At 28.0% G+C, this 27,223-nt stretch overlaps 1 protein-coding gene across 1 annotated transcript in view; it reads left to right on the forward strand.

Annotated features, from left to right (window-relative positions):
* mfr (ferlin family C2 domain-containing myoferlin misfire) overlaps positions 1-27,223 on the forward strand; it is a 127,820-nt gene that overhangs the window by 65,487 nt on the left and 35,110 nt on the right. Inside the window, exons 7-12 of the mRNA XM_088188164.1 lie at positions 5,304-5,493; positions 7,320-7,382; positions 13,378-13,462; positions 16,244-16,400; positions 18,867-19,053; positions 26,940-27,126. Of these exons, the coding sequence (XP_088044290.1) occupies positions 5,304-5,493; positions 7,320-7,382; positions 13,378-13,462; positions 16,244-16,400; positions 18,867-19,053; positions 26,940-27,126 (869 nt within the window). The remainder of the gene's footprint in view (positions 1-5,303; positions 5,494-7,319; positions 7,383-13,377; positions 13,463-16,243; positions 16,401-18,866; positions 19,054-26,939; positions 27,127-27,223) is intronic.

Here is a 27,223-nt window from a genome sequence, read left to right on the forward strand (position 1 = left end):
ATATAAAATTTTATATTTTTATTAATTATATTTTTAGTTACGCTTAAAGAAAACAAAATCCGTAAAAATCCAATAATCCAGCCGCGACCTTTTTCTCGACTGAGGGATCTAATGTTTTCCATCCCTCAGGATCTCCCTATATTTCATTTTTATTTCATCCAGTCGTTCGAATAGCGCAAAAATAAATTCTTCTCGTTTTGTGCGTAACAACAACGACCGAAAAACTCCATCTCGAGTGAGAAATGAAAACTGGAAATTGTTTGTAAATATTTTAGCCGAATCCGGAAAGCTCCAGCCAGGAAACGTGTTTTATGGTTTCGCTCTTTATAATTCTGCTTTCGATGCCGGCAATAAACGTGAAAACGGCTTTTGTGGTGAACGGGTTAAGAGTGTATTTTTTGAATAGACTAACCGCTAAATTGAACATTGATTTTTTTCATTAAAATAAATTTACGTTACAAATACATAATAAAATTAATTTTATTTTTATAGCATAAACAATTCAGACGTCCGGCATTATCCAATGACAATGGAATTTAAACCGTCGTAATATAACTAAAATATACAATGACAATGGTATTACGATTCTCTCTGTGGTACAATAATATGATATACATAAGGGGCTGATTCTTGTCCAGCTTCCTTTTCTTTTTTCATGAGAAACCTACATCACCCTTTTCCTTTGCTTTCTGTTTTTGTTTGTAAGAAATTTTATTCATGGACACGTTTAACGTGTCCAAAGTAAATATTGCTTGTTTGTTTGCCGTGGTGTTTTTTAATAAATTATTTACTTTGGTCTTCAATTATACTGGACTGTGCTTTGTACCAAATAATAACACATGATTTGAGCTTATTATTATTACTTTTCTGCTTATAATATCTGGCAGTTATAAGACTAAGAAATCATATTAAGAAATATAAATAGAAAATAAAGATATATATATAGGTATAATGGCAAAGTATTTTAAGCTTTAGTTGCAATAATATTTTGTTTTTAAGTGTTTATAGTAGTACTGTAAGATCCCAAATAATGCCAACTGCGAGTTTTTGTCAATTATTTGCTTCTTTTGTGGGATAAAATTTTGCTAAAATCCATCGCAAACTAATGTCTGCTTATGACAAAGACGCTTCAAAAACGCGTTTTCGAAAATCACGATCGCGTCCTCTTCTGATCACTGTTAGAGCTAGGATGTTTGCACTATCCTGCTCGCCTATGGCTTTCGCCATCCAGCTCTTCGGTACGCTGGCATTGCACATTGATCTATTTAATGTCAGCAACAAAGATCTGATTTAAAAGAGAATTAGAAATTAGTATATCTGATTTTTTGTAATTTATAAAAGTATTTTCTTTATATTTTTAACTATGTATTGGATAGTTATACCGTGATCATAAGTATTATATTGTATATGTGCATATTTTTTTATATGGCGCGATGCAAGTCTATACTATAATTTTAAAAGAATTTTTCAATATACTAAAATAAAATAATATGATTTAAGGTTTTGGGGCCCATGGGTGAGCCTTGACTTTGAAGTCAGAAATATGCGTCAGAAAGTTGCTAACAATTATTCAGTTTTACATATATATAAATACCGAATTAAACTATTGTAGAATTGTATGAGCTTTTCCCCGAGCGCTGATAGAGAAGCTCGCGGAGAGATGATGTTCTTGGAATGGTCCTCTGAGGTCTCTAGTCACAGGACTGTTTATTGACTGATTCGTATCATTGCCGTTTTCCTGCTATCTGTCTTTTGGCTCTAATGAAGTCAAGCCTTTTGTACTGACGATTGGGGGCGTCTCCTTCGTTTAATCGCAACAATGTAGAGATCAGTCAATCAATTGTTGCGCTTATTATTCGACCAACGAAATAGGTCCACGTTTTGAAAGAGTGAAGTTTAAGTTTAAATAATGTAAGAGTTGAATATCAATGGTTTTTTTTTCTGTCACCGATGACGTATTGTTTGCGTAAGCCCTAATGTACAAAAGAGCATAGATTCTCTGTATTTTCGAGGGTAATAATGACGTGCTTCGATACATTGTTTATGTCAAAAGGGTTGTTTTTCCTCTGGACATTACGTGGGTTTACCGTGGTGGTCTGTTCGGTGTCGGTCTATTGTGTTATTATCTTTGTCGTTGGTTACCCTTTGTTTGAATTACTCAATTGTCAAATTATACTCCTGTAATTATCGTTTGGTTAGCCTTAAAATTAATTGCTCGAGTGTAAGAAGACGACTCACAATGTTAATAATAGATATTCATTATAATGTGAAATATCGACATATTAATATTATGATTAGGAAATACATAATAATAAAATTTAAAATAAAATTTCTAGCTACATATATATATTTAACAATAATATAGTGAGAAATGAAATTTGTTAATGTTGAAAAATACCGTTTAAATAATATTTATAGTAAAAAAAAAAAAATAAGATTTGTTAATAGTCGACGAGATAGTGCAGGTTATAACACAATTTTCTATATTATTGTGTCATCCGTATTGTTTTTATTTTGACAACACAAATTAAATAGTTAACACAAACAAAAACTACATAGTTTTGAGTAAACTACAAAAAAATTTTATTGCCAGGTGTTGTGTTTAAGAATTATTATTTATTTCTTATAAAGTTTCATTATAGGTGTTATAAAATATGTAATTTTTAATTCTGTTTAAAGCAACCAATATTATAAATATCGATTAGGGTGGGTTTTACAACTTGTCGACTAAATTATTCAATTTAATATTTATTATTCTTGTATTTCTTCTACTTGCATGATGGTTTTGTGTATTGTATTATCGTAAAAATATATTCTAGTGCATTTGTTGAAAGCTCTACTCCACATATCTAATATTTTTCTACGTACATGCTCACCGGCTAGCCACTCAAAGCTCATCTTTGCGGAAAACGCTAAGTAAGTGAAGCTCCGTTGGTTTTGTGGAATATTGCATATATTATATGATCTTGTCGATAAAAACTCGTAATGGTATTTTATTCAAAACCAAAGATTTAAATGTTACTGTATTTTCATATTTTTGCAGAAAATAATAAATCATAAATACGTTATTAAAAATTTAATTAAAAAAGCGATTTTTCATATAAATTGAGTAATTTTATTTAGTAATTTTAATAAATTGTATTATTTTATATCTATAGAGGCAAATATATTTTTGGTAATTGTATTAATAAATGACATGTACATATTTTTGATATGTGAATCAATAGAGAGTAATATTATCCATGCTATTAAATAAAGGTATATGAAATATGATATCTTAAAACCTGAACAATACATGTTGGTTTATAAATCAAATGAAGTATAGTCGAGAGGATTTAACAATATCAGAATTTAACTTGTAACGGACGATTTGTTTAATACTGGATGCTGAAGGACATATAAACTATAAGGGGTAATACATTTTTAAATACGCTGCTGATATTATATCTGGTGTGTTGAAATAATTTTTAAATGGACATGCTATAAAACTGAGTAAAGCAATAATTTAAAACAATTAACAGATTAAAACATAATAAGATCATACTTATTTTAAATATTATAAAATTAAAAAATAGTACGTATGTAAATATGTTCAATTAAAAATTGCCAAATCAAATATGTAAAAATAATACATTAGCCATTAACTTATTAACATCAAGTTATATTTTTGTAAAATAATTTTCCCAGCCGTTATCATATTACATTATGGTCTATTATGTGTTAATGTGGTCTATTATGTGTGGTCTATTATACGAAATACTGCGTTAAATTAATTTGTGATCACAATGTGTTATAAATAGTTGTTGGTAAAATAATGACTATTTTTTTTTTTTTTCTCACAGCGCTCTTTCTATGTAACATAATGAATCGGTAATTTGTCATTTTAAATCTGATTATTTTGGTTTACTTTAAGCTTATACTCACGTAGGTCAAAAATATTGGGTTATATTGTATCTAAATATAAAATCTAGCTATTCAACCTGCAATTAATTTCAATTAGTAGTTTATAAGAAAATAAAATTATGAAAACAAATGCAATCAAAATTTTAAATGTAACATAAAAATTTAAATTAAACCAGATTATTGATTAGATGCACCATAAAGAGATTAAATGATTTTAAACAGAAATTTAAGACAATACAATATTTGAAAAAGCACTTTGGTCCATCCTCTTATATTTAATGAATAGATAATATTTATCTTGGAAAATTAATACTGTGGTTATACAATATTATTTATTGTTTATTATGAAACAACGCCTTTCGTTTGTTAAGAAATAAACAGCTACATATAAAATGAAAAAGCACAGAAAGTTTTATTCTAAATTTTTAATTGATATACTAAAACAGTGCAAAGAACTCATTAAGATTTATAGTTGCATATGATTACGTTATTTAACCTTCATCCATCCCTTGGATCTTTTTCACCCAAAACGATTTTTTATTGCCGATATCTCTCAATATATTAAAACATGTCTGTAGTTTTGTGACTTTAGTTTTAAGTCTGTAAATATTTTATTTTTAATTGATATTAGTGCTTTCACCACTGTAAAAATATAGTTTTAGTGGTTTCACCTCTGTTAAGAAATGAAACATCAGAACCATGACCCTTATAAACTTTTGCATGCGTTATAGTTTATTTTTTGTTTACAATAATGCTTAGGAAACAAGCACATATGTAATGCTTATGTACTTTTGGGGCGTACAGTTTTGAATGGGTAATATATTTTTATGATTTGACTTTTTATTGGCACTTGTTTTTATATAAAATTGCCATTAATCTGATTACATGAAAAAATATAACCTTATTTAAAAAAAAAAATATTATCATGCCAAACTAGGCACAGTATGGCATAACATTTTGTATGATATGTAATATAATGTATACATTTACGCCTTAAAAAGAAACGGTTCAGATGAGCACTCAGGCGATCGGTAATTAAAGAATCGAATAACAATAGTAATGTGCGCAGAGTAGAATTTGTTATAAAGCACACGTCCTTTTAAAACAAAGAGTTGCTTTATTGCTGGTATTTATTGACGTATAATCGTGCAATATTTCTAGTTATTAGATCTTTCTTCCATTGTTTTGTGTATATACTGTGTTTTAATCTGTCTTTTTAATTGTCGATAGTGACAATTTGTGCAAGTGTTTAAAACCTAAATATTTTAAATTTATTAATAATTATTTATCTAAATATATAAGATATTTATTGAAACTATAAATATAAATAGTTGTTACAGTTTAATATTTTTATGTATATAGTACATATATTGCTTTAATATTTGTTTTGTTTATTTCAGGCCTATCCCAAACTTACACACGGTGAGCCAGTCGCACTTAAAGGCTCAAGACTTTCAAGTCTGTCTTACAATTATTGAAGCTAGACAACTAGCTGGTTTGAATATGGATCCAGTGGTTTGTATTCAAGTAGGAGATCAAAAAAAGTATACCAGCGTTAAAGAGAGCACAAATTGTCCGTACTACAATGAAGTAAGTATATTTTTATATTTTCTATAAGCATATAATATAATACAAATTAAATATTTTTTATTGTACTTTATTATACATGTGTTTTAGATAAAGCATTCATTTAGTGAAAATGAAGGCAAACAAATCCTAAGATCCTTATTAAATTTTAATTTGTATGCTGAAAAACGCAACTTGATCGCGCATCCATTTACAACCTTTTGTTGGAAATAAATGTTTTGTATGTAAAGTTAAAATAATATTCCAATACATAAAAAAGCTGACGCCAAAAAAACGTCCAGCAGTGTCGAATTTATCGGGAGAATATACCACCCAAAATATTTAGGATTATTGTAAAATAAATATGCTTAAATTATGGTTGTTATGAAAAGTTTTGTAATATCATGTTATCGACTATATTTAAAACAGATTTATTACTCGTGAAACTATCACTTAATCTCCCATTATATATATGTGAAATACACAAGTTGTCTGAATATACTACCACATTGGGATTCAGCTATTTTAGATTTAAAATCTCATTTGATTATGAAATTGGAATAAATGTGCTTCATTACATTGATTATGTATCTGATTCAAGTGAATTAAAAATTTCAACAGCATTTAGAAAATATAAAAGTAAGGCTTTCAAGATGTAAAATTTGCTCTATTTTATTAAATTTATAAGCTTGGGAAGGCTGTGCGTTTTGTATAATTAGTTAGGACTCTTTAATTATTAGTGAAAGTAAAAAATATATATACTTTTTATATAAGATACAAATATAAGCCATTCTTCTTTAAGAATTTTTGTATACGAACCTTAGATTCTCTACAAACTGAGAATATTTAGGTTCATTTCTTGTTTTTTTTTGAGAATCTTTCAATAATTTTTAAATATCATTAAGAATATTTCTAAGCATCGTTATATCGTTATATTCAAAATTGTGACTAATGTAATTTTTAGTATCTTATTCACTTCTATTCTCACTAGAAAACATTATTCTTTTCTTAGTGACAATAAAAACAATATTCCAACATTAAAATTCCGATTAACCCAATCATTTGAAATGCGATATTATGTATTTTTATAAACTCTTCTCTACTTTAAAGTAAATAGTGGACTAAAACCACTGTTATAACTTATTTGTTAGTGAAATTTTTCAAAGCACATATTGAATTATATCTTTCGAAAAAATTCAGTCTATATTACTCTCGTATTGATTCGTATATAAGGCATAGAATAGATAATAGTAAAAATAAATTTTATACCTGGAAATGTCGGTTGCGCTTGCTAGCAATAACTAAAGGTTCAATTTCGATTTTTTTTAACGCTCTCTTAGTATTTGTGTTATATAAATATATGGGTGTAGGTGTAAGTCCAGATGCAAAGTCCGCCAAAGGGAGCCATAAGAAAAGCCCAAAAGCTGCGAACGCCGACGAACCGATGATTCCGGGTCTTTGGCCACAATTTCACTTACAGCAGCAATATTTTCAACTGAAAGGGCTCCATGATAATGCACAAGCCTAACCCTATCTCCAACACTTCTAGTCTCTTTCAATTTTTTAATTACGTTGCAAATTGCTCGTTTAGTAGGACGATGATATTGTACATAATATTCCCGTAAATCTCGATCCATATTTCGTATAGAATTGTTATTTCGGTAGAATAATTAAATTTTGAGTGATGGTTAGGTGATCCATTTCTTCAAAATCTGTTCTTCAAAACTAACATTTGACACCTGTCTGATTTACAGTGCTGCCAAAGTAGAAAAATCGAATTGGACCACCCTTTTTTTATAAAAAAATTAATTTAATGGTGCATTTAATATTTTATTATATTGCTATTTTAGTACTTCGTCTTCGACTTTCATATGGCGCCGTTAATGTTGTTTGATAAAATAATCATGCTTTCGGTGAGTAATATTTTATTTTAATCTTAGTTTTATAACACATATTAAATTAAAGAAGTGTGCATATTATTTTGACTGTATGTACATATATGTAAATGTACATTGTCGGATTTAAAGATTTGCGAACAGTAAATCTTCTGTCGTTTTTACAAGCATTTTTGTTTTGAGTTTAAAACTTAAAATTAAAATTTTTGTATATATATCTATATATATTAAGGTTATTGATAAGGAGTACATGTAGTCAGTTAGTCAGTCATCATATTACATATGATTATCGTAACACATATCACATACATATAAATCAATGGAAAATCAGAATAGTTTTTGTATAAACATATATATGTAATACATACATTTGTAAATCGATGGCTACAAGTGTAAATTGCCTAACTATAATCTTAGATATAAAATGGCTGATCGATACCACTATGCTCTCTTTATTCTGATATATTAGGTTATCCCGAAATGAATGTCGTTTTCTTAATGAAACAAATAATCACTTTCGAATTTTTATTTTAATGACTTAAAATTTAATTTTATTTCAAGTGTATTACCTTTTCCCACCCCTTTATTATTAACATAAAAATTTGGAGGCTTTGCTGTAAAATATTCCGATAGTGCCCTTTAACATCGTCTGCGTTTGTGCTGCAACAATCGAAGTAAATGATCGTCCGAAGGAGCAAGGTCTCGAGAATAAAGTGGATAAGATAAAACCTTCAAGGACAAGTTTCTTGATGTAATCAAGAGTTAATTTCTTCAAGGGGATACGCATTGTTTTAAAACTTTTGCGATGTACAATTCATTTTCAATCCAACTATACACACAAAATATTTTTTTTTGCATCGGGTCTTGAGGTGGGTTTAAATACTTGAATTTTGTGGGTTTTATTAGAGTCTTCTACGACGATTGTTTTGAACACCTATTTCTCATCGCTGTTTATCAAGTAATTGAGGAACAGAGACCAGAAGACAATATCCAGAAGCTGACTTGCTTCGTATGGTACCCATACACCTTTTTCTCAAAACCTTCCCAATGTGTCTATTAACTACTGAATCGGACTTGTTTAGTTTCTCGATCAGCTGATGAATAATCTGAGTAGAATTCACTTCTATTTCTGCTGCTACATAATCGTCTATTTTTGCTGGACTCTCATATTCAAGACAATTGAAGCATACTTTAAAAAAAAAACTATATTTATTTCGGGATATATGCTTTAAAAATCGAAACTTGAAAATAAATTTGAAGAAAATAAAATATTGAATTCTAGATTTTGTATAAGAAAAGATGCATTGCTTAACCTTTATACACATAAAAACGATCTTAGCTAATTAACACTTAATGTAAGCATCGATGTACGTATGTATATAAAAAATAGGTACAGAAAAAAATTATTAATAATATTATGTGATATTATTATTTACAATAAATTTCTAAGCTGTATAACTAGCGAGACAAACGAACGTTATCACTAAATCTGCGTCGTTATAATGTATCAATCATATAATCAGTATCGACACTTTTTGTATCGCAATCTAGTAGGAATTTAGAGACATTTGGTTAAATGATTACTATTTTGCAGTAAGTTGCTCTTTAGCATAAAACAGACCAGTAGTAGATATTAACATAATTCTTGTAACCATATCTTATGTTTGGTGGAAAAGTAAGTATTTCTATAAACGAAGGGTATTCGAAAAGAAAATATGGAAGCAATTTTTTTCTCTCGCATAGTACAATAGAACTGCTAAGGACTCACTCGCATATATTTCTAAACTTGTCATGTGCGAGATCTTTTATTGACAAATACAAACCGATATGACAAAATGCTATAGAGGCATTTGTTATCACTTATTAAGTTGTGTTTTATGGGCGTATTACTTTATTATTAATAATAGTAAAAAAACGTTTCTTTACTTTTCGAATATCTCTCGTATTATTTACTTGATATAAAAAAGTAATCCGACTTTATCTTCAAGCAATACAATAATCTTAAAATTACTGTATATATATAAAAGCTCAATACTAATTTTCTTATGAAAATGTTTAAGTATTTCTGACAAAAGTTATGCAGTAATTTAATATTTATTAAAAGAGTGTTAACTTAAAATAGTCAAAGTGCCAAAAAAATAGTTTAATGTATGTCCGCAGGAACATTATTATGTTATCATTTAGGTAAAGCAAATCAAACATTTATTTTTATAATAAATAAAGCTTTTGTTTAAGTGTTTCATAGGTCCACCCGTCTTTTTGATTGCAAAAGCGCTCGATTCTGTTTTGAAAGCTTGCCTTCGAGAAATGAATCAATAAGCAAATTTTGCTATGCATCGTCAATTTGTTAGTTTAGTTAGTAAATCTATTTCACTGAAGCAAATGTAATTAATAATTCTCTGAAACGCTAATTTATATTAGACGATCTCTCACGACTAACCTCTGTTCTATCATTATTGTTTCGAAATTTCCATCGGGAACCTGTCAGATTATCGTCGCTCTCAATGCTGTTTAGTCGATTCCACTCGACGATATCACTCTTTAATTTGCGTAGTATCAATATACTGCTCGTGTCTACAAACATTTGTTTTATTAATAAGGTTTCGGGTTATGATGCCGAATGGGTTTGACTTTGCAGTCAAAAGAGCTGACAAATATGTGAATATACATATATTTTTTTCTATATATAAATTACTTATTATATAGAAAATATAAATACCGCTATCAGGCGGAGGAATTGAAATGTCAAGTGGGATTATTTTTGATTCGTAATATCGGGATTATTTTGGTTCGTCATCTGCGTTTCTTTCTCTGTGACCAAATGTCATATATCTTTTTAGAATCGCAAATAAGGAAGTTTGCGAGCTAATCGCCTTGCTTTAGGTCACATTCACGAAATATGTTATTGATTAAAAAGTGAATGGTCCAGATGGTCTTTTCGGTGATCGGAAACCAAAGGGTAAAAGGACAATAGTAATATGCGCAGGGTCGAATGAATTGTCTAGTGCGCGTTCTTACAAATTAAAAAGTTATTTCAATTTTTTTCGGTACTTATGGATAATTAACGTATTGAAAAGGATGTGCTATTAAGAGGTATCTGCAATTATTGTTTCTCATGAAATCTATCTTTTATCATTGTGAAAAATACTGTATGTGGCTTTATTTTCGGGACGATTCTTGTTTGTTCGAAAAACAAATTGTGCAGGTGAGCAAAATCACTACAAAGATCTATGCTAAGCTCTTAATAAAATCGTTCCATTTTACACGTTTAAGTATTGTATACTGACCACGAAAAATCGTTCATATTTTGTCACTGTGTATTATTGTCATGGCGAAATAGTAATCAAAACCGCTTAACGCAAGAGGGTGAATAGCTTTATTTTTGTAAATTATTTTATTAATTTTTAATAATTTAATTAGGTACATGTGTTCAGTGATTATTACCCAATCTTAAAACATTGAAAATGTGTGCTATAGTTATCCAATTCATTTTCGTGAATTTCGTAGACTTTTATTTTGATCTTAGATTAGGGGTCGCAAACTATATTTGTGAAGGGCGAGAACGTAAATATTTTAGGCTCAGCGGGCCAGGAAGCAAACTCTAGATCATTAATATAGATAAGTAAAAAAACAGACTTTTATATTTATTTATACGCATTTTGCGGACACACTATTATATAAACGGATAAAATTGTAAAAAAATGAACAAATAGTATAATATAACGTAATAACTTGAAAGGTAGCTATACTTATGACAAAAATGTAATTGCTTTTTTTGAGAAAGCACTTCATCCGTCATTATATGTCAAAAATGTATTGCTAATGGTCATTTGTTAAATCTGACCTAATCTTGTGATTTAATATATTTTAACTTCTAAAATGTTTTTCCACGTAGGTGATGTCCAATACAAATATAAAACGACTTCTATATTTGTCACCTGTGAAATACATTTATATAATTATTTGGGAATTACTTTATTTCTTAGATTTTTCCTTTTAGCAAGTCTTGACTTTGTATATAATACACTTCTAATTGAAAGTTTAATTAAAGTTTTTTGTTGTTCAAAAATCCAAACCAAAAGATAATAAAAACGCTGCTATAACTGTAGCTTGAGCTGAAAAAACACATCTGCCTCAAATTTTCAATATTTTGACACCATTGGAAATACACAAAGCAAATCTTGACATTATTTTTGACTTAATCAACGCCAATTGTTGACATGATTTTATCGCAGTGTAACTTTTAGATTAAGTACTGTTACTGATCTTGTATTTTTAAGTTAAATCATTAAATAAATCCCATAAAGTCATTTAGTATTATATAATATTAGCTGAGAGTGTATTTTTTTCTTAAGAAAAATTTCTGAGTACCAAAAAATTTCAATAAAACTTCACATTGGCTCAGTTATTAAAATATTGTATAGTAGAGCAAGTCAATTTGATTACCATATTTGATTAAAAAATCAGTCCATAGGAGCGAATATAATTCACTGCTGACGATATTTTCCACAAAGTATTTTCGAGTGAATAATGCAATTAATAAACAGATTTTAATCACCTTTTCGACTTTCCTTTTCAAATTTCTCGAGAATTTTCTAGAAATTTTGATAAACGAAAATAATATGTGATATACAGTAAAGTATTTCAGACACATAATAACATATTATTATTAAAATAACCCTTTAAAAACCACATGCCATCTAAAGTAGAATAGAACATCCTCGTTATTTTTTTGTTAAAAAATTTTGGCCATGGATAAATTCCTCTCGTTTTGTGTTGATGTTAGTTTATTCGACAACAAGGCTTTATTATGCACTGTAAATTATTTATTCTCTGCCCGTCGATTAAAATATTTTTAATTCCTTCTCCATTAATCCGTAAGATGATATTTTGTAATGCAAATATTATTTGTAATGCAAAAAAAATTCTTTCGCTAATTGTTGCGCCAATAATAATTTTCTAATTTTTTCAAGAAAATATAAAGATTTATTGCAGAAGCGATCGTCCTTATAATTCGTGGAGCCATTAAATAATCTGCGAGTAATTTCTATCCTCATTTTTTATATTTACGCTTTTGAAGAATAACTTAAATGGAATTTATTTTTTGACTGGAGAATGATTCTGGATTTTACGAACATTTAATCAATAACGTCAATATCGTTTTTTTTCGATTATTTAATTTATCTTTAATCGCGCGTTGAAATTTCGAGCTTAGCTTAACAATTTTCAAGACCATTTCGGCTGTCAGTAATAATTATGAGACAATTGTCAATAACAGCTGTTGCAACTTTACTAGTATTATTATTATTATCTAAAAAGAAAAGTAGCCCTAAATGGAATTGGATTCTGCCGAATTCATTTAGGTTAGGAGCGAGTTCTTAGATCACAAAAGCCAAAGTAAAACCGGCTAATAGAAAAAAAAATATCTGTTATTCAAATACTTTCGATCTTCCGAGAAAGTATGCATATTTTTAAACATCTGGCACGAGCACATTCGGAAAGGTTTCTTATCTGAGTGTAATTTTTTATTATTTTTGCAAAAATTAGACGAGTTCGAGTGTTAAAAATTTGTAAACTTTTTTTTGTCATTCCCAGATCACTATTAAAATCTTCTTAGAAGTATACATATTATGCATGAACCCGCCTTAACTTATGCAGCGTTATAAAAAAAGGCAAAAAATATTCTTACAAATTTAATTTTATATAAAAACTGTTCAATTTAATGAGAATACTCAATTTGAATTTTTTCTCAAGAAATTCTCGAGAAGAAACATTGCATATACTTTTTATTTTTGTACTACAATTTGAAAGTAGTGAAAAACTATGGTAATAATAATATATTTAATTATAGATTTTATACTGATCTAATCGATTATCTTAGATGTATAAAATTGGCGCTTAGACTATTTATAAAGTACACTTTGAGGTAAGCGGGTGTGTTTTTTATTTTAAATGCTAATTGATAGGTATACTGCTATAATTGAAGTTGTTTTAACGAGCATTGGTATCGCAGGTGCTGCAAGCCAGGAATATGTTCAGACCGAATAAAATGTTGGGAAGTTTTAAGTTGGATGTGGGCACCGCGTGGGCCCAGCCAGGTAAAATAGCATCATAGTACATTACAGTTCCGGATTTGCACCCGTGACCTGACTAATGCTTACCATCTGCTCTCAATGTACAGTTTTATTGCTATATACTACATACATATTAACATACAGCTTGCTTTCCTTCACCCCATTATATGAATTGCATGATGTTTTATTCCGATGACACAATACATCCTTTATTATATCTCCCCTTTAAACATCCTTCCGAGTTGTCTAGGGCTCTTCTCATCATGAACGTATTATTCATATGTGTTAAAAAATCAAGAGATAGAATACAATTGCACTCTCTCTCTCTCTCTCTGTATTATATAAAATAGTTTCATATGAAGTGGCTAATTTTACTCAGTGGTATTATTTTATTCAGGTCATTAACTTTTAAAACGAATTCTAGGGTCAACCTCTATTCACGGTTTAAATATTATGATAATTCTCTGAAAGGTATATGTGACAATTAAACACAAAAACATTGTGACAAACTAACTTAATGAAAGTCTACTCTGATATTTGTATTTATATGTTTTCTTCAAAGATTTTTATTCATAATAAATTGCAGAAAGTTGACTTTAAAGCATGTTTATTATGTACTATGTACTAGCGCAATTAGTACCAAATAACAATAAGTATTATTAGAAATACAGTTTAAGTACAGTAAATATATATTTTGTTTGATTAATATAGTCTAACCTATACATTTTATATTATTATTTATAAACTTATCACATAAATGATAATATACGCATTTTGTGTATACTTTATTTTAATTACCACAGTCAGCTCGAGAGCTATCCATTTCATCATTATTCATATTTGAGATTTTTGGTTTACGTCCCTACTATTAGCTCTAAAGCACACGATACGGATATACGTGCGATATACTTATTATTATTTCTGTTTATATTTTGAACAAATTCATAAAAATTAAAATCATTTCTATATGTTTTATATTTATCAATCAATTCCTGCAGATTGTCTATTGTTTTAAACATATTGAATGGTTATATACGATATCAGAGGTCAGATATCATCGATGCCAAAGATTTTAATTGTCTACTGTCATATTGGTTACTTCATATAAAACTGTTATCAGCATTTTATTTTACTTTTTGTTATAATCCATGATTGGGAAGAGAAACCTTCCAAGCATTGCTGTATAAGATGTATAAATGTATTATACAATGTTTGATGTTATAAAGTCGATAAGATTTATGTAACATATCGTTCATGATAAATTTATCAAAATATATAATAAATAAATATATATTAATAAAAATGGTTATAGCCGTTACATTTAAATAGCCTTATGCATATTCATTAACTACATTTAACACGCAAAACTAACTTGAAAGCTTCAATCCCAACACATATTCCATAATAAATATTTTGTCTTGACTATGTTTATCTATCTATTTAGACAAAAGTGACTTTTGGCTGATTTTATATAGCATAACATTTTTATTCAATTATATCCGTCGACCAACAATGAAGTTGTAATTCATTTTTTCTAGGCATAGATTTTCCTTAAAAAATGAGTTTTAAGTTTGCTGTTTTGATTGAAAATTCTCCGATTAAAACAGAAAAATTAATATTTTATATTATTATCATTTTTAATTTATAAAAATTAAATATATTACATTTATTATAATATTATTAATACGGTAAATAAATCAATTTTAAGGTAAGTACTTGTAATATTTATGTAATTGTGAATATAAAACTATACATGAAAATAATATAGTAAAAAACGTTATATATATATATATAAAAATATATAATCATACTTTTATATGAGCTATACAAAAATTACTTACATATTAAAATATGCATGATTATTTGCTATTATGATAAATAAAAAGTATGCCGAGTTCAAAACCCCATGAAAATATTGATTTAGGATTTAATTTCGCGCGGTTTTTGTAAATAACAATGTATATAAGCAAATTTTATTATTTTAATAACATAGCTTAATGACTTAATATAAAGTTATTTTTAGATGTAAGACATTTTGCTTTACATCATAATTTTTGCTAATGTCCTCAATTTAAGGTTCAATACATTTTTTTGTTAATTAGGGTTAGTAATGACTATTCTTACTATTGTTTCCTTTATAAAAATATTATTTATGGCGAACACATAAAACAAGCAACTTGTACAAATTTTTTATGATGTGTAACCAATACTGTAACTATTATATATTCGATTAAAATTTAACTACTTGTGTGTGTATTATTAGAAAAAAATATTATCAGACAATGTGTAAATAAATATTAAACGTTTTGCAAATAAGCACTTATTTACTGCCTGGTATTTACAAAAAAAGAATATTATGAGATAAAATAAATTAGACTAAGTGACTTAAGTTTAGGGATGAAAAATAAAACAAACCTAAGATTTTTTTCACAAATAAGCTTTAAATACCTTGACTTTATTAGAAAATAGATGTTTAAAATAATTTAGAAAATACTTATATTAGAAGTTATATAATAAAATGCTATTCGTGGGTTTTGGAACTAAGCTGACATTATTTACTTCAATGTTATTTATTGTTTCACTCTTTGCTCTTTATAAACACTGATTGGTAAATATTTATGAAACATATAAATTTATCAAACTATATAATCCTGCAGTTGCATGAGCCACGTTATATTACACTACATTTTTATCCAAAATAAATACTTAACATTTTTATCTATTTTTTTAATATTATTTTAATATCATAACACCATGAATGTATCGTCATATTTTGTGGATATTTTAATTTTTTAATAATTTTAGATCATCAATTTTATCACAAATGGGCCGTACTGACAGATCCTGTTGACCCAGCATCCGGACCGAAGGGTTATCTCAAATGCGATATAAGCGTCATAGGAAAAGGGGATAACATTGTCATACCACCAAAGAGCGAGAAAGATGACGATGATATCGAAGCGTGAGTAATTTATTACTTTTTTTCTTATTGTAGTAATGCAAGCATTCTAAAATGATATCTTACTGGATTAATATATGCTCTTTATAAAATCATTAAAACAATATTCATAGCAATACTTTAGATGTGGTGTGCAACAGTAATTTATATATAATATAACTCTTAATCATAAGCTAACATTAAATGGTTTTATTAATATCATTGCTAGCATATTAGTGTACACATTATTATTATTATTTTGCAATTAATACAGTTACAGTTTGTGAAAATAGCTAACTTCCGACTCATGATTAGTAAAATCGTATTTTAAGTTTTATATTATGATCTTTGTTTAATATGTTAAAATCGACGAGATATCCTTAGATTATGGCACTGAATAAATTTACGTTACGATAATTATCAATAAAAATCACTATTATTTCCTTTTTAACGCAGGCTATCAATAAAATATGTTTTCTGGAATGCAAAAGTGCAATCTTTATCGAATTATCTGAAAAGATAAATTATTTTAAAAGTAAACCATAAATAAGGAATAAAACTTATAGTCGAATAAATTACTTTATTTCTAACTCCTAGTCAACTTATTACAATTAAAAACATAAATTTCGTTGATGATGATTTGCGGAAAAACTTTTTTGTATTCTTGATTAAATGTAAAAGGAGAAATACACGAAACACTAAATGTACTACTAGATATATTATACATGCACGAGTTAAGATTCTTAGCTTCAAGCATAACGACCTTAGATGCAGCTAATTATAACATTGAGATTCGACCAACTTTTAAAACTTAATTACAGTCTGAAGTTTAGTATTATTATAGTTGCAAATATTATTAATGTATTCTTTATCTATAAAATATAATTTTATTGGACTTTATTTGCAATCACACAAATCTGAGTAACGGCTCAAAAAATACCTCAAAAAATATATAATGGAAATGTAAACAAAACTTTGATACTAATTAAGACAATTCAATCGAGAGGTTATAAAGTAAAATTTACTAAAATAAAATAATTATATTCACAAAATAAATTTAAGCTTTACTACTAATTTAAAGTGAATAGGGTAGTGAACTAGAATGAAAATCTATTATTAGATACCTTAGTTTAAATCTGTACTTTAGGTTAAAATTAATATACATATTTTGGAACTTCGCTCTAAATCACTTGCTGCCATTGTGAACCATTCGCCGATGATAAATAAAAATGTCCAAGCTAAACTTATTAATTTGAATATACGTGTTTATCAATAGAACCGTTCATTTATTCCCGTTTGGAGAAATGAATGTATACTATTAATCATAAAAAGGTCAGTTCGACTTATGATGAGCATTTCAACCGTTATTTAAAAATAAGTTACTTCGTAAAAATGAAACATAATGGTTAAGGAACGCACCATAAATCAGAAAGGATTAAAATATACGACGCCTTGAGAAGAGATGATCCGTGCGAAAAGGTTTATCCTCAAAACGACCGTTTCTGACCTTCTGTAATTATTCGTATTGAAAAAAAATGTTCCACCGAAAAGAAGAAGCCGTGGATATACTAGAACGTGGGCAACCAGGAGTCAATTGATACCTTATCTGAGGACCTCCTTTTAGAGATTTTCTTAAACTCGACTGGCGTCTACACTTCAACATCCACTTTGGAGTACAAGGCATACGAACTAGAAGAGCTCTCCAGCTTAGACTGCAATCAAAAGAAAGTCGACTCAATTTGAGACTAGTAAAGATCACGGTAGTCACCGTTTCTTTCTACGCATCAACTGGTTCAGCTTCACTTCCGGAATTAGGAGCAAACCCACTTCAGAAACACATTCACGGAATTTACGTCTCAGTTGTTGCACATCGAATTAAAAGTATATATCTTTATTTTATACAAAATAAAACCATAGACTAAAAATAAGTTTGTTTAAACATATGCTTGCTCGGTGAGGAGTAACAATAGTAATACTTATTTAAAAAAAATCAATTACTACAAAACACAGCTATAAAAAATATATAAAACACATTTTTATACTAATCCCACTAATTTCATGTATCAGAAACTACGAAAGATACAACTAAAATTTACATATAAGCACGAAATGGTAAAGTACATATTTCGTTAAAGGCAAAAGAATACATTTTAATGGTATTAATTTTTTAACAAAATGTAATTAAATATAATAGGTTTTTAGTTTACTTTCTTAAATTGTAATTACTAAGGCTTTATTTTTTATTTTGTAGTAATTTACGCTATTGTGAACATGAAAGTAACATATACAAGTAACATGTATTGAACGTAATATTTTTTAGAATTAATTATCATATCGAAATAAACGGTTTATATAAAAAAGACAATAAGATAATTAATTCTACAAACTATTCTACAAAATATAAACATTGGACAATCTAAACATTATATTTAAATTAATAAAATACAATTTAAATGAATATTGATTTGCATATTATTTTTTGTCCTTTAGAAATCTCTTATTGCCCGACGGTGTACCAACTGAAAGACAACGTGCCAAGTTTAGCGTAAAAGTACACAAAGCTGACGGTCTGCCAAAGATGAACCTATCCATAATGGCTAATATGAAAAAGGCTTTCACTGGAGAGGCGAGGGACTTGGTTGATCCTTATGTTCAAGTTTGTTTTGCTGGTTTGAGCGTAAGTACCTACATATTTATTTTACGATAGAAAGTGAATTTATTTGATTGAGTTGTATGAAGGTGAGGTATATAAATAGTAAAGATACAAAGCTAGTAGAAAATATTTTTTAACTCGGATGTTTTTGAGAGTTTGTTGTGGAAATTCATCAGCAACTTGTTCCTAATAATAACTAGTATTAACAGAAACATGCGTCAAAATAAAGTCATTATGTTAGTAGGAATAAATCAAATTCATCATTGTCACTGATGGTTGCTTTATTAGGCGCTTAACGACGTCAATAAGTATTCAAATTTGCTTTTTTCTTAGATAAAACAGTTACCTAAAAATTAAAACTAAAATCAGAAACTAAATTTAAAATGTAAATTTAAAAATAAATATAGGGATATAATAAAAATTACCTTTGTATCTTTATTTTCCGAAAATACAAATTTCATACAATAAAATCTTTGCGTTTTGACTCTTACTAGAGTATCACATGATTTCTTAAAATCATATATACAGTGCTACATTATTCACACTCATCCTCCAAGGTATTAAAGATCAAGGAAACAGTCCGTGTTCAATGCGTAAAATATCCAGGTAATAACTTGGAGTGAAACTCTTAAATAATTCAATGTTTTTTTTATTTTTTTTCTCGCTCACAAAAGTAAGTCTGGTGTATCAAAGTTTTTTATTTCAAGCATTTTGTATGCTAAATTCAATTTTTGCATTCGTATCACATTGATTGATCACCAAAGTTTTACGTGGGAAGCATATTCTGTCAGGCATCCCTCGTTATAACAAGAGCACTCAAGGGCTACGTTTTGGTGGTTTCGTACTAAAATCGATTAATCATAACTACATTACATATATACAGGTATATAAAGCATACACATTTTTTCAATAAACAATAAAATATATAATATGAATTTGAGGAACTATGATTCCCACAAATATTGGTTTACGTCATAAATGTGTGATGTACTGATATTGTCAGCATAATTAAAATAACTATCTGTTAAATTGGATTAAATTAAAACAATGGTATTGGAAGTTGTTAATTATTTCAGTGATGTAACCGCAAAATAGCGGGTGGGAGTTTGTGATACGTCAACGTTACGATTAAATTAGTAAACCGACATTTATGTGCAATCACGCGTGTTAATTACGGAAAACCCTAGAAAATATTACTTTAAATTTATATTTAAATAATAAATTGAAAAATGGCTTCCGTCTCATCTGCGTCCACAATAGAAGCAATTATTCCTGCGACCTTAAAAATTGCTACTTCTCTCATATCTAATTTTATAAAATTCGATATGAGAGAAGTAACTAACGCGCGTAAAAAAAGCTACCTCACGTTGGCAACTTACCGGTCAAAAAGAGACACCCCAACACCCTAGACGAGTCCTTAGCTCTAAAGTCCGGTACGCGACAATTGGGCGACGGTCAAATGGGCGATGGTTATTTTAGCGACGGTCATATGGGCGACAGAAATTTAAAAAAACTTGCACTCTTAACAAATTATGTCAAATAATCCGTCAGACTTTAAAGCTGTCCGTCAAACAAAAATAAATATGGCTATTTTTCCGTCAGTTCAATGGACAAAGTGTGCAAAAATATTTCCTTATTAAGTTGAAGATTAACAAAACATCTTTTAGATGAAAGTCAGTTTTCCTTTCATTCATTCACGCTTCTCAAAGACAAGCCGTTACGCGTTTTCATCTGCGGGCTTATCACGACTTATTCTGCCGACCAGATTAAGGAAGGGCTGATCTCGTTAGCCTTTGAGGTGGAGAGCTTAGCCCAGCGTATTAGTAATAACACAAAAAAGCAAACAAAACGCTTTTGCACTAAAAAAAAGACCGATAATAAACTACAATGCCATTGATGTCAATTATTTGGTCATTCTGCCATAAATTGTGTGCTGGAACTTATAACATAAGAGTGCCCATTTTTATAATTATTAAAATATTCATATTTGTCAAGCGCGAGTAAAATAGTAGCTAGAATTGAAAATTGATAAATTAAATGGATTAAAGATTGCAATGGAAAAAGCTTACCGTTGAATAATCAATGTATAAATTAAAAAAGCTTTAAAATATTGGCTCATTTAAATACAATAAAAGGATTTGAGAAAAACGATGGTATTCTGTCATTGTAATTCTACAAATGATTGTAAAGACTTTTATGTTTTGTATGAAATATTATTTGGAATGTACATATTTTACTTTCAATAGTAAAAATATATTAAAATTAAGTATCAAGGTAGTAGTTTAAACAACTGGGATTCGAGTGATCTCTGTGCTTAACGCTGCCCTAAATCCAAGTACACAGCTATAAAATTTAAATAAACTTTTTAATTATAACAGGCCAAAGTTTGTGGCGTGGGATTTAAACTCTAAAATCCGCTATTGAACTACAGTTTTGTCGCTCTACAGAGCGACAAACAAAAATATAACTAAAAGGGGATTTAAACGTAAAAGCTCCAAATTCATATGTATTAAATATTGTTATTTCAAAAAAATTATCTTTATGTTATAATAATTACTTTAAAAATTCATGCTAGTCTTTCGTTTGATCACAACCAAGTTCTATTTCTATTTATCTTAAACCACTCTAATTCAATTAAACAATATATATCTAAATTACTATGGGATTATTTTCCTCATTATGTTGAGAAATCCCTTCCGGAACCCAATAGCTTAAACAATGAAATAGATAATTACGGTACAATTAGTTTATTTACAAATATTTTGATGGTTCTGACGGTCTTGAACTAATTGCAATTAAGCAACACATATCTTTATAAAATATAGAAACATAAAATGTCTAAGCACATCTTTAAATTTCGGATGAGATCAACACATATTTGTAAGTAATTTTAATAAAGACCGCCGCCTTAAAAGTCATAATCAATCATTATTTAACATTTATTTGTCCGTTTTTATAGACGTGAACTAGTCAAAAATGTTTAAAAAATAAGCAAAATACCAACAACGATTTTTTTTCATGAAGTAAAAAATAATTATTGAGTTCGATTTAATTTAATAGTTAATTTAAACTGAGGAGTAAAAATTAAACAATCCAAATGTGTATGTTTAATTTTTTTGACAGTTTCCGCTAAATCATACCGGAATAATAAGTGTATATTTTATTGTAATATTATATTATAAACTGCTACAGTTAAACCACTAATTACTGATTATATTTGTTCAAATTATAAGAAGCAATTGTCCGATTTGGTTGCTAGACTATATAGTATTTTTCATGTTTTTTAATTTAATTACCATATACTCTATAATTGTAAAATTTTGTAAATTTAATATATTTAAACTCATGGAAAAACAGTATTATATCAATTCTTACTTATAATCAGCTGGCTACTTCATTTGCCTAAAAGATAAAATATATGACATTTAGTATAACGCAATGACATATAATATGCATTAATGATAATAAAAACAGTAAGATAAAGAGACGAATATATGTTATAAGCTATTTTATGAGCCGTTCTAATACAATATTTGTATTAATAAATTTGTCAATTGTAATCATAGGTTTGTTTTAAATTTCATACAATTCTCAAAAGCCACATAAATAAAGAATCATTGTACTGATTCAGCTACTTCTTTACATGTATATATATTAAATAAATCATATTATATGCTTTTTCTTGAATTTAAGCACAAAATAAAATTAATCTGTCTTAAACTTATATAAATTGAAGCACAAAACGCGCAATGAGAATGTTTTTTATTTTTTTTTTCTTATGAATGAAAATTTATTAGGGTCGGCAAAAGTTCTTCGATTAGTATTACGTTTCATTATTTGTTATCTAACATTTAGCTGGCTTTTATATAAATGGTAATATCACTGATGTGAAAACAAAATTATTCACACAATTTTACGCTTTTCTTTGTTAGTCTGATGTTCTATAGACAATATTTTGCGAAACATACATATATTTTTTAATATTTGTAGCTCTTTCTGCGTATAAAAATTTTTTTAGTTATTATTAAAAATAGTTTAATACAATTATAAATACGCTTTTACATGAATTGGCATTTAAATATTATTATAGGCTTTTCAGACTTAATCCCATGGGCTACTAAAAATATCATCACGATCGGCATCTCGATATTTTAAAAATATTTTCGCACCCAGTTTCTATTCATTATCCATAGTTTGAAAAATGATATGGTAATTTTTAGGTTTATAGTATTATTTAAAAACAATTTTTCCGCAGAAGCGTATATATGTAAATAAAAAATATACAATTTTGTATTTTTATATTCAACAAACATACATAACGTTTTAGGTTTGTCTTTACCATATTCTTTATAACTGTTTTTATTTATATTATATACATATATAGCACTTATTTATTATTGTAAACTGTAACAGTGCGAAAAGCATCACGATATAATTTTAGTACCAGTAAATATTATGGTATGTTGATACAATATTTTTTTACACTATGCATGTTAAAGAAAAAAACACGCATATTTATGTTTGTGATATATAATATGCTTTTAATAATCCTGAGCTAAGCTCAACACGATGCTTTCAAATAATCTGATAAAACCGATTTTGCTTCGTATACGGAAGGAAAAAAATCTTTTGCGAATTACAAACATAAACACAAAAGCGCCGAAAACCTACCCGTTCGGTTAGTCGAGTCACGTTCTAATGAAAAAGACGGTATTGCAAATATTTACCGCTACAATAAAAATTCTTGCAACTTTCGTGTAAAATATCTCCGGTTAAGTGCCTAAAGTATAAACCACTTATTGTTTAAACAGTAAGGAAATTTAAGGCTTAGTTAGAAAGTTTTAATAATATCTATGTTTAAATTATGATGCTATAATATGATTTTCAAATAATAATCATTCTCTTAAACGCTATTTAAATTAGCGTTTTAAAGTTGTATTACATATACAATATGATTTTATTAAGGTTTAATAAATCACAAATAAAAATAAATAATATATTTACGATAAAAATGTGTAGAAGTGCATATGATATTTATATTTATAAATTTATTATTTCTATAACCTATCATTATTTATCTCTTAAGCCATTAAAATATAGGAGATAAGGGATGATAAAATATATAATAATTTAAATAATTCAGTTACAGTTTGATATGAACCTAGAATAAAATACGTTAAAAAACCCTTATTTGTAGCAATTTTCATTAACTGCTATATGTTTTGATATATTTTATAATTGATTTTTTATTTATTTATAAAAAAACATAGCAAAATAATTTTATTGTTTACGTATAAATGTCACAGGTAATATTTTCCACACAAACGGTGAGTGTAAGCCATTTATCGTCTTTGTTCCACGATGGGAATAATAATATTAGATATTTCAAATAAGTGGTTTTCAAACTTTGTGTTACTGTACTCTATATTTAAAAAAGTAAAAACACATTTTTAAAAAGAAAAGATATGTTTTTATTCATTTCGTTATTTTTACGTAAATATGACGTTCTTATTTTCATTTTACTTATATTTAAGTTTCCCCACAAGATTAAAAATGAAAGAAAATTTCGGTTACTTCTCAATCGCTTGTCAAATGAAAAACATCTAAACCGATTTTCGACCAATTGAAGAGCGCAAAAAATAATTATCCCTTCTCAGAAGTCAAAAATCCACGTCAAAAGCAATAAAATTGTGCCGTCGCCGTCGCACTGCGACGGCGCCGACACGATTTTATTGCTTTTGACGTGAATTTTTGACTTCTGAGAAGTAATAATTGTTTTTGCGCCCTCCTATTGACCAAAATTTGGTTTAAATACACTTTGATCTCATATAATTTTTTTTTAATTTTTTATGTGCTTCGTGGCATTTTTTTTTTAGTAAAACGCTTGACAATGAGTGAGTTCCGGCACAATTTTGTTCAAAAAAAAGCCCTGGCCTTACTTATATGTATGTTTATAAATTTATTTGTTTTTAATGTGCTGTCTTCAACGCAAAGCTGATTAAATTGTGGTGTCATAGATGATAGTCCTACTCCTGATTATTTTTTTACTACAAAACGGAGTCAATATTTTGACTTATTCGCGGTGGTTGCAGAAAATCTCGTTTTGCATTATTCATATATTTTACAGATGGCTACAGTAATTGTATAGTTTTGCTTGATAATGTCTTTCAAAAACTATTCATTTTGCTTAAACCAAAGATTTAGTATTCATTTTTTGTTTCTTTGAAAGTTCTCAATGCATCATGTTTTTCATCGACAAATTTCTCTGCACAATGTGAACTTTGTGAAATTGAGATAATTGAAATATTGTAAAAAGTGCAAAATTAAACTGTGCGTGTGTAAAAGTGTGCTTTAAAATATTTTAAAATGTCATTATATAAACAAAACTTATCGAACATATTTGTTGGTTATATGCGATTTCTCTAGTTATAATTTTTGATATATATATGCATTTAATTTTTCTTTTTGTATTATTAAATGCATTTGTAATCCTTGCTAACAAATAAGATTTATTTAAATCACTTACATTTCTATAAATTAAAACTAAATAACTATGTTTGAAAATAAATTTATCGTTCCTAAATAAATATGCCTCTTCCTTGTGATTTTCATTCAGGAAAATCGCATTACCCCTTTTCGTTCGAAAGCCCTTTGAATCACTATTGCACGAGATAGCCGACGCACTTTAAAAATGTATAGAAGTTAGGTGTATTTAGATCTCGTGTTTAGCTAGGTGTATTTAGATCTAGTGACTTAGCTTTAAAAGGACTGTTTTATGATGATTTATAACTTTATTGAAAATGTTCATCGCTCACATTTTACGACACAAGAGCTACTCTGTGAAACTTAAAATGCCTTATGATAACTTCAGATGCTTTAATTTAAACTAATACTAAAAACCCTTCTGGTGTCTTAACATTTACTGTGAATACAATTCAGTTATTCCACTTTGTCTTTCTTATTAGGGAAATGTCAATTATGTTTAAAATTGTATATGAATTGTGTATTATTTTTTATAACATATTGAAAATATGCAATTAAATAAGCATATTTATTTACATATGTTGCCTCATCTATTTGTATTACAAAATATACAGTTTAGACATTAACTGATTGTAAAGCTCTTTATATAATATATCATCAATTCTTATTCCAACTGTATTATGAACAAGCGGTATATGTCGCTTCCGTTTTGCATATGATTTGCGAAACATTATTTTAACCAGGTCAAAAGCTTCTGTCAAAACAAGCTTTGCTACTATTACATGTAATTTATACATATTGAGAAGAAGAATACTTTTGAAAGGACAGAAACAATATTTTTGTACGTTAATTATTTTTAATCTAATTAAAAAAATATGCTTTTATAAATGTTTTTATCAACTGTGCTTTTATACTACTACTAAATCAATTTACAAACAAATTACATTGTTTTTCTTTAATCATTGATTTATTTTATTGCTTTATTGTTTCTTGTACTATTCTCACTATTTTGTATTAGCATCGGTACACTCATTATTAGTGGTTATATTAACCCGTTAAAAAAAAATACATTCCATTAAAAATATTAAGAATAAATTTATAATAAGTGGCGCGCATATTTATTTAGAAGCACTGTGCTAGCATAAAAAAATTAACAGCTGACTTGACCTGAATAAAAATATTAAAGTAATTAATATGTGCTGTAATATTTTATATGGTTTCAGTACAAACCACTTAACAATATTTTCTTGCAGCGGATAAAAAATAGTTTAATTCGTTTGCGAATAATAAATATATATAAGCTTAAATTTGACATACAGGCATGATAAATTATTGTTTCATTTCTATAAATATATATCTCAATAAGTTATATGTGCTCACTTTGATTTAGTCTTTCTAGAAAATATCTCAACAGAAACATTTTACAGGGAAACACGAGCGTTCAAAAAAACAGCTATAATCCTATTTGGAATGAGCAGATTGTGTTTACTGACATGTTTCCACCATTGTGTCAAAGGATGAGGATTCAACTACGAGACCATGATCCTGTAAAGCCTACTGTTATAGGAACGCATTATATTGATCTGAAATCGATAGCCAACGACGGAGAGAGAGGTAATTATTTTAATATATTTTATTTACTATTATTACCTTAGAATGTAAATATGTGTATAAATACAAAATATGCGTCACCTCTAATAAATATACTACA

The sequence above is a fragment of the Plectrocnemia conspersa genome, unplaced genomic scaffold (genome assembly GCF_051122295.1).
Source record: "Plectrocnemia conspersa isolate PC_06_02 unplaced genomic scaffold, ASM5112229v1 ptg000006l, whole genome shotgun sequence".
NCBI classification, from domain to species: Eukaryota; Metazoa; Arthropoda; class Insecta; order Trichoptera; family Polycentropodidae; genus Plectrocnemia; species Plectrocnemia conspersa.